Genomic DNA, 14,838 nt, shown 5'->3' with positions numbered 1-14,838 from the left:
TGCCCTCCTCTGACCCAGGTGACTACTATTCTGATTTTTAGAACCGTAAATTAGTTTTGCCTGCCCTTGAACTTCCTGTGAATGGAATCATACATAATGTATTGTTTTGCGTCTGGATTCTTTCAATCCACATACTCTACATGACTATAATCTATACTGTCACGAGTCAGCAATTCGTAGTTTTTTTTTCTTATGCCATGACACTCGGTTTGTGGGATTTCAGTTCCCCCACCAGGGACTGAACCCAGGCCACAGCAGTAAAAGCCCAGATTCCTAATCACTAGGGCACCAGGGGACTCTCAACAATTTGTACTTTTGTATATATAAACATAGTATTCGATTGGATGGACATGCCATAATTTGTTTATCCATTCTTCTGTTGATGAACACTGGGTTATGTCCACTTTGAGCTATGAATAAATCTGCTATGAAAATCCTTGCACAAGGGACTTTCCTGCCAGTACAGCGGTTAAGAATCTGCCTTGCAATGTAGGGGATTTGGGCTCCATCCCTGGCGGTGGAATTAAGATTCCCACGTGCCACAGAGCAGCTACTGAAGCCCAAGTACCACTAGAGTTCCTGCACTGCAAGGAAAGGTCCTGAGTGATGCCAAAAAGGTTCCGTGTGCCGCAACTAAGATCTGATACAATCAAATACATATTTTTCTAAATCCTTGCACAAGTCTCTTGGTAATAAGCATTCATTTGTCTTGGATGAAAAGCAAGGAGTGGAAATTCTCGGTCATAGCATAGGTGTCTGCTTACATTCAGCAGAAACTGCCAGTTTTCTGAAGTGATTGTACCAATTTCCTCTCTCACAGGCAGGGTGCAAGAGTTTTGGTCGCTCCACACCCTTGCCAATGCTTAGCCTTTCCCTTTTCTAAACAAGAGTTTCCATTATGAGACTCCTCTTTTCCTCCAGTGTTGGATATTGGGTGCACCTGGCCTCTGTACACAGATCCCTCAGTCCAGAGGCAGCAAGACAGAAGTCACATCGAGTTTGAGTCTTACCTCCAGGGGGAATGGTCACCTCCTTGATGTGGATGGGACTCCAGGAAGTGGGGTGGCCATTTCATGACCGTGAGTATGAAACCAACGTGAGGACAGCAGGGCAGACCTGGAATGGACCTGAGAGATGGCATATCCGTGAGGACATGGCCAAGCCATTCAGTTAATCTACCACTGAGTGGCAGGGTACTTATTTTTTTAAGCCAAGTGAATTAGGGTCTTCTGTTTGGAACTAGAATCATAAAGGATACAGTCCATAAGTCCCCCTGGTAACCAAACCAAATGGTGCCATTTCCCTCCTCCACAGCAGTCAGCACCACTAAACACTCCCTCCACCCTTAAACCTTCTTTCTGGGATCCCATGCTCACCTGGTCCTCCTCATACCCCTTGGGTCACTGCTTCTCAGCCTCCTTTCTTGTCTCTTCCTCCTCTGCCTACTTTTAAATCTACCTTTGTTTTCTAGGCTCTCATCCAGAACCATGACGTGCGTGCTGTGTGTCGATGCTACCAAAATATGTGTCTCCAGCCCAGAACTCTCTTCGGAGCCCCAGTCTCATATACAACGGCCTGTTGACCCTCTCAATCCAATCATTGCCCAGGCTTTTCAAACTTGCCTTCTTAGCCAAACTTGATCTTTCCCCTCAATCTGAGCCTTCTGCAGGCTTTACCACCTTAGTCAAGGACTCTTTCATTCCCTCATACCCGAGGCAAAGATGGAGGTGTCATCGCTGATGCTTCAACAACCACCCACATCCCATCTGAGATTCTTTGCATCTCCACCTCCCCAAGCCACAAGTTTGCCAAGGTCACAGGTTAGCATCTGGAAACCTTCAGCAGCCTTCTACCTGGTCTCCCCACACCCACTGGAAAGTGTTTCCTGAGCCATGAAGCCAGGGTGGCCTTTCAGAAACCCATTCCCATGATGCAAATGGTTCTCCTTATTCTCAAGGTAAAATCCAAATTCATTAGGTAGCACTATCTGCTCTACTTGCTCATTCCTCACCCTCACTGGCTCCTTCCCTCCTCCACAGCATCTGGGACAAGTGGTTCTTTCTGCCTAGAATGTTTCCCCTCTCAGTCTTGCCCCAAACAACTCTTAACTATCCTTGGTTTTTAGCCTAAATGCCAGCTTCCCAAGGAGAGTCCACCCTCACTCTTCACCCTACATTTGTTGTTGTTGTTTAGTTGCTACCTTGTGTCCAGTTGCAACCCCATGGACTGCAGCCCACCAGGCTCCTCTGTCCATGGGATTTCCCAGGCAAGAGTACCCGAGCTGGTTGCCATTTCCTTCTCCAGGGATCTTCCCAACCTAGGGATCGCATCTCTTGCATCTTCTGCATGGGCAGGCAGATTCTTTACCACTGAGCCACCTGGGAAGCCCTCACCCTACATTAGGACTCCATTAATTTTTCATAACACTCTTCATTCTCCCCCAGCACTTCCCATCATGCATAATTATATATTGATTTGATTAAAATTATTAACAGTGATCATTTTGATGTTTTAAAATTTTATTGACATATAGTTGATTTACAGTGTTGTAATTTATGCTGTACAGCAGTGACTCAGTTATACACACATATATATACAGTTCTTTTCATATTCCTTTTCATTATGGTTTATCATAGAATACTGAATACAGTTCCCTGTGCTTTACAGTAGGATCTTATTTATCCATTCTGTATGTTGCATCTGCTAATCCCAGATTCCAAATCCATCCCCCTCCCCTCAACAAGTCTGTTCTCTGTGCGTCGATTTCGTAGATTTGTTCATTTGTGTCATAGTTTAGATTCCACACGTAAGTAATTTGATGACCAGCCTCCCACCCTCCCCGACTTTCCCCCACTAACCGGGCAGCGTTTTGAGTTAAAACAGTGCCTATGTCACTCTCCATTCTATCCTCTTGCCTTTAGCACTGCACTTACATAGTAAGTGCTCAAGGAATGTGTTTAATCAGCTAATAAATGGATACATTGAGTCATTTAATTCCTATAACAACCCTGTTATGTAGGCATCCAATCAGACGGGGAAGCGAGGAGTCAAGGCAAGTAGCAAAGTACAGCACAAGGGGAAGTTAGGTTCTGATCCAAGTCAAATCGTAAATTCTGAGCCGGAATATTTCCGCTCCTGACCGCTGGCCTTGGTAAAGGGGCCGGAGAGGAGGCCGACTTAAGGGTTTCCCCGCAGGACACGGGTCATCCCCAAAAGTGGAAGTGCTCACCTACGGACACTAGGGTACACCCCCTCTGCTCCCCGAGTGTAAAGATCACAATCTACTGCATATGCATGAGGGGACCAAGGGCGCTGTGACTCGGGGCTGTTCAGGACACGCCTGATCAAAAACTCTTCGGATTTGAAGCGTCCAGAGCCCGCAGATTTCGGCACACACTAATAAAAATCTTCAAATGGTCATCTATGCAAATGTTAAGAGCGTATGAGGCCAGGGTGAGCCCCCAGAATTTAGGTCGCTTGATCAGGCGTCTGATGTAGGCAGCCCGATTCCAGGAGGGGTCCTCGACCGGCTCGACTAGAAGACGAAGGGGGCGGCTCCCCGGCTTCCTGCGGCGTCGGTGGCGAGCTGAGGTGGAAGAGGGTCGCGGCAGCGAAGGCGACAGCAGTGGCGGCGGCGCCATGGCGGGTCTCGCAGGTACTGTGGCGTCGGCCTCCGGGGGGCGGGATGAGAGGCCCTCATGCGACCGCGCCGCCATGTTGTCCCTTCGGGGTCACCTTAAGGCGTCGTCCGGTCCCTCTCTGGGGTTTTCCTTCCGCGCACCCTGGGGGCCGCCCCTGTCCGGTGTCACGTGATCGCGCTGTTTGGCCTCCGGGCCGGGCCTTGTGGGGGGCGGGGGGGCGGGGGTACTACCTTCCCGGCCCGAGGGCGGGTCCCCGGCCTCCTGGGTTCTCGTTCTGGCCTCCAAGGTCAGCGCTCGCCTGTCAGCTCCCGGGAAGGGGCAGGCAGAACCGGGGAGCGCGGGGCTGGGGGTGCGACCACCGTGTCTTCAGCTCCCGGGACCCGTGGCAGGGGGCCCAGCTTGTGAGAGATCTGTCACTCTGTCCCCGCCACTTCAGTTGCTTTTTCTTCCTCTTTTTTTAAAATCAGAAGGGGCGTGGGGGAAAGGGGGGAGAAAAGGGTCTCCCTCCCCGGGTCCCCGCCGTGCTGTCTGGGGTGATAGGTTGACGCTCTGCTTTGGGGCGCGGGTGGTTCTTCTTCTCTCTAATTTTACACCAAGTCTAGACACCCGTTCCCTTTCCTACAATATACATGGGGAGTGGCCCTCAAAGGCAGCTGAAGGAATGAAATGCCTGGCACACTAATGGCCTGGAAAGAATGGGGGATGGGGGACAGTTGATTTTTCCTTCCCTCTTCCACAGCTTCTTTAATTTCCTTCCAGGCCTGCATGTCCCTTTGCAACGCTAAATGTTGGGGCACACTGGGGTCTATCTTAGGAAAGAAATGGTCTTTCTGTTTATAGGTATGGATCGTGTTTTATCCCTTACAGGGAACTGGTGTCTTGGGGACCGCTTCTCTTTGCCTTGCCTGACATGGTACCACCATCCCCTCAGCCTTCTGGACGGCAACACCAAAGCCAGAACCTCCCCCCACCCCCCAAAAAAGTTCCAGCTTAAGTGCTAATGCCAAGTGTTAGATTTTGTTTATTTGTTTGTTTGAAATCAGAGACTAATTAATGTCAACCAAAGCTGTTGAAAGATTGCCGAGCCCTGGTCGATTTCCAGCGACCAGATCACTTCCATAACTAAAACAGGTCTTGTTAGAATTTCTGCCAATAACAGTTTAACCTTTTGTCTGTAATCTGTTGTTTCAAAGAGGAATCTTGAAGTCTGGGTTTGGTTGTGTTTTTCTGTTGTTGTTCTCTTATCTTCGAAGCATATGCATTCCATTTCAAGCCTGTCACTGTGCGATATACCAAGGACCCTGTGTTGCTTGCCTGTCTGACTTCCTGTTCTGGGAATGCTCTGGAATCTGGATCCTGCTGGGGAATGGGCCCCGTGGGAAAGGGAGAGGGGAGGTTGAGCAGGACCATAACCAGAGAAGATGGTGGCATGTCTCTGGGGCTTATAGAGGAAATCAGAGGTCACCAGGGAAAGAGACTGTTGTGAGACTAATGTTTTGTATGTGTGTGCACGTTTAAATCTCTGGGGGTGAAAGTAACTGCAAATTTAGAATCTCACTTTAGGGTGCTGGCTCCTGAGTAGGTACAAGTTTGAAAATAGTTGTCTAGCAAATGGCTTACAGCACACCTGCTCACACCTCCAACCCACGCGTAATAAGCTGTTGCTGTCCTGCAGCCGAAGCTCAAGAAACCTGTCCTTCCATCGCAATCCAAATGTTCCACAGGGAGAGGTAATGGTGTCACATAGAACCCTATATCTCTTAACGGTCAGGGTACCTAAACCCCTCTGGGATTTAACTGAAGCTGGTTAGGCTAAGAGACTAACATCCTCTGGGGGCATTCGTCCCAAGATCCTTGCCTGCTGTTGGAGTCCCACTCAGCCATTCCAGTTCCTTCATAACTCATCTGCTCTATCCTTGGTCTTGTGGGGGCAAAGCAGGGGTGGTAGAGAAAATTTAAGGAAAGGGGGGGTGCTGTGGACTAAGGGCTTTGCAACAAAATTGTAGTCATTTTTAACTCCTCCCATTGTTCTCTATCAGAATAAAATGTTTTAATGGTATTGCCTCTGGAAAAAAAATTGTATAAACAAGTTAGGTTTGGACCAGACTTCTAAGCACTGCACAGGAGTAGAAAGTGAACATATTCCTTCCGTCTTCTCCAGTGGACTGTGTTTCCTCCCATAACATGAGGGCTTGATGCGGGGCAGAAGGGCGGGGGGAGTGGACATTGCGCGTTTAAGCCACCTGTGTGAGTGCAGCCCACCAGGGCAGCCCTGGCTGGGGAGTCTGTCATCTCATCATGCCGCACTCAGAGTCCTGCCGATGGATGGATGGAGGAAGCCCTGCAGTGGGGCTTCGCCAGGATCATCTGGGAAGCCCTGGGGCTGCCAGCAGCCTCCTGCCTTTTTAAAGGGGGGCCTACTGTGTCAAGAGCATCCAGACACTTCCATGCTGCCTCATCTCGTCTCCCTAAGCCTGGCTGCCTTATACCTGGGCCAAGACTAGAGCGTCTGGGGCACTGGGGCCATGGGGCACACCCCTTGAAGGCTCTGTGAGGAGGGGCACCCTTCATTGAGAACAGGTGTTGGAATATGTTCACGGGTCTCCCAGTTTAGTGTGGAAAACCACGAATACTCCCAGTCTTGAGGCTTGCCAAGATATGGGCTTCAGAAGGGAGGTGTGGACATTGCCGGCTGCTGAGTCACCCTGGGGCATGCGGAGACCTGCCCCACCTTCAGGCTGTGGTAAGGACTGGAACCACCCAGCCCGAGCCTCGGATCCTACATCCCCACCCCAAGCCTCAGATTGCACATCCCCAGTCCCGTTGAGTCCTGATTGCCACTTTGATGGCCGAATGTTTCTATGATGGCCGAATGTTTCTAGCAGGTTGGGGTTCCCTGGGATCTTAGCAGTCCTTTCACAGAGGGGAACTAAAGGGAGGACTAGGAGTGACCTGACCAGGTTCCCTGGGCTGACCAAGGCAAGGCCACTTTCTGAATTGAGGTCTTCACCCTCCACCCCCTTAATTCTCTGACCTTGAACTCAAGTTATAGGTGCCTCTGAAGGTGCTGGTGGTTGGCCTGAGAAATGCTAGGGCCTGGATTAGGGGCAGGCAACATGAGGCTCAAGGGATTGAGGTCCTTTGTGCTCCAGAAGTGTTTGCGACAGCTGTGACTAAGGGATTTAAGGAAGTGGCAGAAAGATTTATGGCCCTCCAACTCACTCCCTGGATGTTGACCCGGGAACAGGTGTGTGGTGACAGGAACACATAAAGCCACAGACGAGGCTGAACAGGCGGCAGGGCCACTTGGTGGGGCAGTCAGCTGACCCCATGTAAAAGAAGCCCTGACTCACTGAGGAGTGGGAGAGAGAAGTCAGGAGCTGAGCAGCCAGCCCACCTACCCACCCTGGCATGATGGCAGGAGAGAGCCCAGGGTCGGGGACCTGGTAAGCACCCTTAAGAATATGGAGGCTATGGGTGGGAGAAGCAGAGAACCCAGTGATGGGGAAAGTGAGCTGGAGAGAGGTTCCTGAGGGTTGGGGAGGAGGCCCTGGGGGACTAGGCCGGCCTGGCAGGATGCCCATGTCGTGGTCCTGGTAGAGGTTATAGGGCCTGAAGGGGTGAGCTGGGCAGGGAAGGGCCACACCACACCTTTTATCCCAGGGAAGCGTGGCGTGCTGCAGTCCATGGAGTTGCAGAGTCAGACCTGACTAACGACAGAACACCAGTAGTGTCCAAACCTGTGTACCCCATGCTTATTTCCTTGGGGATCCTAGATGGATCCCCAAGACTTTGTGTTCTCAATTCCTGATTACCCTCTTGGTCCCTAGTACCCTCAGGGACGTAGGGCTCCTCCCACCTTTCCACTCCTCCTCCTTTCCCTCCTCCCACTTCCCCCCTTTCCCCCTCCTTCTACCCTTCCCTTCCTCCCATGTTTCCCCCCTCCCACTTTTCCCCCTCTCCCATCTTTTCCCCCCTCATCTTTGCCAAGACCCCTATCCCAGGATGAGTGAAGCCCACCCCTTTGGGGAGGGATAAGTGGTCCCTTATTTCGAGACCACAAGTGAAGATGGTTCCCCTTTTTCCTGTGGGTGGTGGGGGGTGAGGTCCTTTTTCTTAGGACAGTGTTGAGATGAAACTGGGTGTGTGAAGGTTTATTCCCATTTTGTTGCCTCCCCCACCCCAAGTAGTGTGCCCACCCAGACCAGTCTTAGAAGTATGTGTTGAAGCCACAAGAAGTGACAGGAGACAAAATTTTTGGTGCGCCTCCACCGCCCCGCAGGGTCCTGGGACACTGTGCGAGACAGGGGAGGTACTTTTTTATTTTTAGTAGAGGCGGTCCCTGTCCTCCAGGAGCTTACAATCTAGCCGGGGAGACACAACTAATGCACACTTATACAATCATTACAATTAGCGATTACCACAATATTGACCACAATTGCATGAGACCTGGGGGATTCAAGATCAGTGAGAGGCTGGGGGCTTGGAGAAGGTGTTTTGATAAAGATGGGATTCATTTTCTTGCTCAGTAGGTCCAAATTGAGTGACACATTTCTTTGGGGTGGCAGTGAGGAAGAAAGGGGAATTGAGGGAGCAAAGGCAGCAAGGCTGGAATGCACATGCCGTAGGCAAAGGACAGTGAGGGCCCTGCTCTGCTTCTTAACCCTCTCCCCTCACCCTCTGCCCTCCAGTCCTGCCACACAGGCACATAGTTGTCGCTCGTCTGCTGCACCGAGATTCAGGGCTTCGGCTGGTGATGTTGGAATGGCCATTCTGCTGGCTGGTGTAGTTGTCTGGATCTCTGTGGTGCCGCCTGCTGGCATGGCCATGGCTGCACAGCTGGGATGGCGCTGTCCCGACTTGGTCCAGATCTGAATGCGTTGCCTGTGCCCAGATCTCAGGAGTCTGCTCCCCCCAAGCCCCCCTCCTCCCTCTAGGCCACCCGCAGTGGGAGGGGTGCAAAGGGGTGGGGAAGGGATCTCTTGTTGTCGTCATTGTCGGTGCTGCTTCTCCGGGGGCCTACCAGCCCCTCACTGACCTTGGCAAGTGCTCCTCTGGCGAGAGGGCACAGGGGACGCCCCATTCCTGCGCGGCGCTGGCTCCCATGCTGGTGGAATGGCACAGGAGCACCTGGTGACACGGCCGCCCAGGGGAGGGGGCTGGGGCCTCAGTTGGGGGCCCGCTGGCGGCGCTCTCCCAGCACGTGCCGTCCGGTTCTCGACACCGTGTATGCCAGCTTCTGCAGGGAGTACCTGAACACCTGTGGCGAGTGAGAGACCCAGGACCTGCCCTTAGAGGCGGGCACCCGCAGTGTCTGCAGCGCTGCCGGGCCCGCCCCCGCCCCGCCCCCTGCCCCGCCCGCCTGTCCAATGAGGAGAGGCGGGTGCGGGCGCAGCTTGTCCACGAGTCAGGGCAGCTGGAGCTTTTCCAACTGTGCTGAAGGCTGCATGGCCGCAAGCTGATTGGACCCACAACTTAGGTATACCTCACTTCTCGCAATGGGCTGTGTCCCTGGAGGATTTCGAAAAGCGAATCCTACCCAGTAAATGCAGCATTCCAGGAACACCTTGAAGGAAATATGCGATTCCTTTGGCAAAGGATTCCTTTAGCAGGGAATTCTTCCAACAAGGGGTGCTTTTAGGGTAGATGATTTTATGGACAAAGCGCTTTCTTCTAATTTATCTCTTTTTACACAAAGCAATTTCACTATTTTTAAATAAAGCGAACTGTCCTTTTTCGGAAGCACTTTTTCCCTATTTTTCCTAAAAAGAACCTTTTCCTCTAATTGCTTTCTTCAGAGCGCTTTTATTGATTCGTAATTTCTGTTAGCTCCTTTGTCTAATTTTTTTCTGCAGTGCGTTTCTTATCTAATTATTTTTTTCTTCCAAGTGCTTTTGTCTGATTCTTCCTGCAATGCGCGATTTCTCTAATTCATTTTTTCCCGCGAATTTTTCTGATTTGTTGTATTCGTGGCTTTTGCAAAGTGCTGGTTTTTTTCCCCCGAGAAATGCCTTTTTCTAACTTATTTTTTGTCCCACCCCCGCAAGTGCTGTATTTTCTAAAGGAAAATTTTTCCGCAATGCGCAATTTTTTTAAGGCAGAAAAATTTCACTTTGTGAGCGGTAAAGTCTCTCTTCGCAAAACAGAAGTGCCCCGCCTCCCTCCTGGGGTCGAATCTGGTGTAGCGGGATTTTCTTACCACGTTGGTCGCTAAGAGCCTCGGCGATCATCAGCGGCAGGCGCCCGCCGCGCCCCAACTCTTTGTTCCCGAGCGGGCGCACTGGGAAGGGTCTACGCAAGGAGGAGGGCGCAGGGAACGGGCGGGGGCGTGCAGTGCCGCCCGCGGCATTTGGGCGGGCAAGGATCGCGGCAATTGGGGCAGGACGGGTTGGGATGCGGCAACTGCAACGCGGGCTTGCCGGTTCTGGGGACGCGCATCGGGACCCTCTCCCACCCAGAACCCAAGCATGCTTACCTGCAGCAGCACGCGGAAAATGTACCAGCCGATGATGAGCAATTCAGCCGACGCTGCCGCCACTGCCGCCATGGTTCCGAGACTGGTGGGTGGTTGAGAGCGAGTGCTGCCGGTTCCGAGGTCCGCTAGCCTCTCGGAGTCCGCTGTTGGGCGCACTGCCGCAGCCGCGGTGGCCGCGCCTTAAGTATCTGCCCGCTGCCCAAGTGCGCATGCGTGCTTGGGCGGGGGGTCCGTGAGGAGGGGTAGCTGGGGGCGCTCCTCATTCGTCAGAAGAGGAAAAAAAAATAATCCGTCTGCTCTTTCCACATCGACCCCCGCCTCCTGAGTTCATCTTCGCCCCTTTCCAGAAGATTCCGCTGTGCCCGCTCTTTGAATTTTAATTTAAAATGGAGGGGAAATGTAACTCTTGAGTTAGCGCATAGGGTGAAAGTAGAGGCGCGCACTTCTTGGTAGCGGAACCCCTCTCTCTGACCCCAAGCCTGCAGATTCGAGCCCAGTGTCCGATGCTGCGCCATATCGCACCTTGGGCTCAGGTGGAAAATCAAGGGGACCTAAGTTAGAGAGGGATCATCTGCCCCGCGGAGCAAAAACAGGTGCCCCTTCTAGAAGCCTTGACTTCACAGGTCCCCTGCTCAGTATTCTTTTTCTAATACTCAATGTGTTAGAAGCCCACGTCCTCTGCTTTGCAAGAGTCCCTGCGCGCGGAACCTTTCGGGGATTCCTCACATCCCGCTTCTTACGGTTGTTACATCTGCAGCCGTGGCAGTTGTAGGGAGCTGAGCCAGGACACTGAGCCCTAGGTGGAAGAGCGATAGTCACCGGGTGTGTCTACCTTGTGGGATGGGAAGTGGGCGGGATGGCGCCTTTGTGTGCGTGGAAGGGATGGGATGAGCTCTCCAAAGTAGTGGTCTGAAGGCGCTCTGGGATAGTTTGCTGCTAGGTGAGTTATTTCAACCTCTGCTCCCCTACCCCCAGGCCCTGGCAGGTCTTCCTCAGCCCGCGAGGTTCTTTGTACCCGTTAAGCTGGACGCCTGGAGTTCGGAGCGGGGTTTTGGTACAGCCACGGGAGGGTAGAGGCTGCTGCGGTTCAGATAGCAGGCGCGGCAGGAAGATCGGATCGCGATCTGCGAGTGCGGCCCTGGCGTACCAGTGGCCCGCCGCTCAAGCGCACTTCTCTCCAGCGACTGCCTGGCACAGGCGCCAACTGGCATTTGCCCCAATATGGGTAGACAATTAATTTTGATTAAAATCGCATGGAGGGCAAGTTCTATACAGTGCCGGCGGCAGATGGAGAGCGTAAGTGAACTTGGGCAAGTGGTCATGTTGGATGAAGCAGAAGGGTGGTTTTTTTTTTTCTCCTATTTTGACTTTCGAAGAAGTTGGCAGATTTTGGCAGAATGACACTGGATTATTTAAAAGAGCCAAGCTCATTCTGGGCTGCCATCTTAAAGCAAAATATTTGGAGATGCTGCGGCAGCTTTGCAGAGCTTGCGAGGAACCATTGCCTGCAATCTGCCACCTGCGGTGCGCGGCTACTTTACACCAAGCACCTGCTGTGAAAGAGACCACAGGCAGAATCCTTTTCTTATTCCGCGGGGGCACAGCACGGAGCCCATGGCCATCCGGTGGCAACCACAGGGCGGTATTGTGAGGTCTGGGCCCCTTGAGGACGGGCCGCAGCCCCAGGAGGCGATACATGATCTCTGCTGGGCAGGGCCCAGGCAAAGCCAGTCCACTGTGCCGGACCTGCCTAGAGCCCTCTGGCCGAGCTCCCCCCCACCCCCCCAGAAGGGGAGATACCTAGGATGCTTCTTCAAAGGGTGGCTTGGAGAGGAGTAGACTTCCATGGGAGGGCAGGGAGGAAAGGGCATTCACATTTGGTGTTGTTAACCATGATCCATTTTTCCAAATAAGTATACATTCTGTTCCTGTTTTTTTTTTTTTTTTTTGTCTGTTTGTCTGTCTGTCTGTTTTGTGTCTGTTTGTCTATTGTGTTGACTTTTCTCTTCAGGATCCCTGCTGCCTTGGTGATCCCGGGCTGACAGCCAGAGAGCACAGCGGCTCAGCTCCTGGAGAGCGAGGGTTGAAGAAAGCAGAGGGCAGCCGCCCGCGCCCGCTAGCTCCTATTAGGTCGGTTCCTGCAGCGGTGCCCGGTGGCCTTGGCGAAGGCCCTGTCCGGCAGAGATCATGTATTGCCTCCAGTGGCTGCTGCCCGTCCTCCTCATCCCCAAGCCCCTCAACCCCGCCCTGTGGTTCAGCCACTCCATGTTCATGGGCTTCTACCTGCTCAGCTTCCTCCTGGAGCGGAAGCCTTGCACAATTTGTGCCTTGGTTTTCCTGGCAGCCTTGTTCCTCATCTGCTATAGCTGCTGGGGAAACTGTTTCCTGTACCACTGCTCCGATTCCCCGCTTCCAGAATCGGCGCACGACCCTGGCGTCGTGGGCACCTAACAGCCAGCCCAGTTAGCTTTCCAAGGAAGCAGAAGACGGGAGGGGAGGCATTGACATAGGTCATAAAGCATTGGAGTTTCAAATCCCGCAGTCCCGCGGGTGCCACATTCCTGACGGCGCCTTTTTGGCCTGTGATGTTTTATCCTTATAATGTGAATAATGGGCACTGACCGGTGCTTTTATTGTAGAGTCCTGTAGTCGTAGGTGGTCTTGTGGTTGTGTGTGTTCTGTCCCCATCTTGGCCCCCAGCTGGCAGGATGGCCACCCCCCTCGCCGCATTCCCGCGAGGCATCTGCACCCATCCTGGTCAACTGCCCCAGCATGACCGGGGCAGATAAAATGCCAGACTCATTGTCACCTCTGTCCTCCCTTCTGAGTATTACTGACTCCTCCGTCCCTCTCTTGGCTTCCTGTAAGTTCTCTTTACCCCTTTCCTTTTTTGGGGAGCACCTGTTCAAGACAGAGCTCATTTTTGCACTTATCTCGAATATAAAGAGATTGCTGACGCCCGAGAGCCTCGCTTTTTCATCTTTCTTTCCCAGCCGACAGGCTAGACAGCACTGTGTCTTGCCTGCTGGCCACAGATCTTCAGTATTTTCCCCACTTCATTTTGAAGGAAGAGTAACAGATAACATGTTGCTCTTTCATCCAGGGGTCTGAGCTCCTGCTCAGCCACCCAGCTTCGCTTCCTTTGCCCTTCCTCCTGCCTTTCAACTGTCGTGAGGAGGGGGACCTCATTGTGTCTCCCATGCATGCGCTGCAGGGTTGATGTGCAGTGTGTTTATGTAGATCTAGCAGTCCCCAGCCGAGTGAATGGGAGCGTACTTGTGTGTTTCATAACAGCCAGGATCCCCTCGATATGTGTTTGGATATTTTTTGGTGTGGTGTGCTGTGCGTGCTGCGTGTGTGTTTACGTACCTGTACAAGTACATGTTGTAAATCCCTTTTAAAGAAGCTTTATCGAACGTGTTCTGATTTTGAGGTGTCACAATAGCTAGCTCATAGGTGCCGCTACAGTGTGTATTTAGCATGGGGATTGCAGAGTGACCAGCACACTGGACTCCGAGGTGGTTCAGACGAGACAGAGGCGAGCAGTGGCCATCGCCCTTGTGCCAGGAGTCCCTCCGGTCCTGCACGTGTATAGACTGTACCTTACGAAGAATACACAGGAAGACTTTGTGACTGTCACTTGCTCTTTTCTTTTTTCTGCGCTTCAGTAAAAGTGTCAGCAAACGAGACTGTCTCCTGGCCCCTGCCCACTGGGGATCAGCATGGTTGTCCCTCCAATCTAAAGCATCCATCTTTCTCTTGCCTGAAGCAGGAGGGAGATGGGCCAGGCAGAGGACAGAACTGGAGGCAGTCCATCTAGGGAATGGGACCTCAAGGCCACACTTGTGGGACATTTGGACTGCTATTCTGGAGCTTTTATTTCTGGTGTGTTCGTTGCACAGCTGTTTGAAATGTTTAATAAAGCTTTATAAACTTTACTCTGTGGTTTTATGTGGCTGCAGTCCGTTTGGGTCGTGGTATTGGATTTCTGAGTTGGTGGGGGGCAGAGGGTAGTATGGAGGGGCAGAGTCCTTGGCGCCAGAGTACCTTAGCCCGAAAATTCGATCTGCTTTTTGGAGAGCAGATGGTGGGATTGGGGGCGGGGGAGCAGAGGGCAGGCCAGGCGGTGAACAGGAGGGAGCCTGAAAGTTTTCAGAGAGGAGACATGTGCGTTTCTCAGCTCCCATGGCTTCTCGCCTGAAACTGTTTCCCTCCGTAGGAGATCGGAGTAACTGATCCCTTGACAAACAACTTAAGACAGCTGGAGCTCTAATCATCAAGGATTTTTATGGTGCTGCTTTTGAAGTAAAAATAAAGTGAAACCCCTTTCGGCATTTCAAGTGGAAAAATAAATAAGGCCGGCCGGCCACGCCGGGGGCTCCGGGCGATGGCTGGAAGTGCGGTTCTATGCTGTCGATGTGCACGTGCTCCCGTGGCCGTGACCTTTGAGACAAAGCCGGGTGCCTTGTCAGGGCCCCATGCTGGGTGTCCACCTCTCCGTCTTGTCTCCTAGAAAACGTAACAGGAGCACTGCCTGTCCAAGGCACAGGACTATTGTGAGAGTTTATTGTGAAAGAACTTGGGTCATTTTACCTAGATTGCTAATTTATTGCTATAAAGTACTGTGTAGTTTTCTCCTGCCCTCTTCAATCTCCCCATTGTCCATTTATCTCTTTTTCATTCCTACCGTTGCCTATCAGCACTTTCTCTTTTCTTGGTCAA

General features: G+C 52.2%; 2 protein-coding genes across 4 annotated transcripts; one reads left to right on the top strand and one right to left on the bottom strand.

Annotated features, from left to right (window-relative positions):
* Positions 1-3,563: 3,563 nt before the first annotated feature.
* BLCAP (BLCAP apoptosis inducing factor) lies at positions 3,564-14,054 on the top strand. Its single transcript, XM_055545010.1, has 2 exons — positions 3,564-3,655; positions 12,128-14,054. Exon 2 carries the CDS (start codon positions 12,304-12,306, stop codon positions 12,565-12,567), a length of 264 nt encoding a protein of 87 aa, XP_055400985.1. The 5' UTR covers positions 3,564-3,655; positions 12,128-12,303; the 3' UTR covers positions 12,568-14,054.
* Positions 7,904-10,259, bottom strand: NNAT (neuronatin). Of its 3 annotated transcripts, none has more exons than XM_055545008.1 (3): positions 10,117-10,259; positions 9,127-9,207; positions 7,904-8,901 (listed from the first exon to the last, which is right to left on the bottom strand). In XM_055545008.1, exons 1-3 carry the CDS (start codon positions 10,186-10,188, stop codon positions 8,809-8,811), a joined length of 246 nt encoding a protein of 81 aa, XP_055400983.1. In that variant the 5' UTR covers positions 10,189-10,259; the 3' UTR covers positions 7,904-8,808. The 3 variants fall into 3 exon arrangements, with proteins under 3 accessions (XP_055400983.1, XP_055400982.1, XP_055400984.1); XM_055545007.1 differs by having other exon boundaries at positions 9,132-9,207; XM_055545009.1 differs by lacking the exon at positions 9,127-9,207.
* Positions 14,055-14,838: the final 784 nt, after the last annotated feature.

Source organism: Bubalus kerabau, chromosome 13, assembly GCF_029407905.1.
Source record: "Bubalus kerabau isolate K-KA32 ecotype Philippines breed swamp buffalo chromosome 13, PCC_UOA_SB_1v2, whole genome shotgun sequence".
Classification (NCBI taxonomy): domain Eukaryota; kingdom Metazoa; phylum Chordata; class Mammalia; order Artiodactyla; family Bovidae; genus Bubalus; species Bubalus kerabau.
This window is presented reverse-complemented; position numbering and strand designations above follow the sequence as displayed.

What these genes read in the sequence shown, in the direction of transcription:
- NNAT (XM_055545007.1), bottom strand. Translation starts at nt 10,188, where the DNA reads ATGGCGGCAGTGGCGGCAGCGTCGGCTGAATTGCTCATCATCGGCTGG. An exon ending in TTTTCCGCGTGCTGCTGCAG is followed by an intron (nt 9,208 to 10,116) that starts GTAAGCATGCTT and finishes ATTTCCTTCAAG; the next exon opens with GTGTTCCTGGAATGCTGCAT. An exon ending in GACACAGCCCATTGCGAGAA is followed by an intron (nt 8,902 to 9,131) that starts GTGAGGTATACC and finishes CACTCGCCACAG; the next exon opens with GTGTTCAGGTACTCCCTGCA.
- BLCAP (XM_055545010.1), top strand. Translation starts at nt 12,304, where the DNA reads ATGTATTGCCTCCAGTGGCTGCTGCCCGTCCTCCTCATCCCCAAGCCC.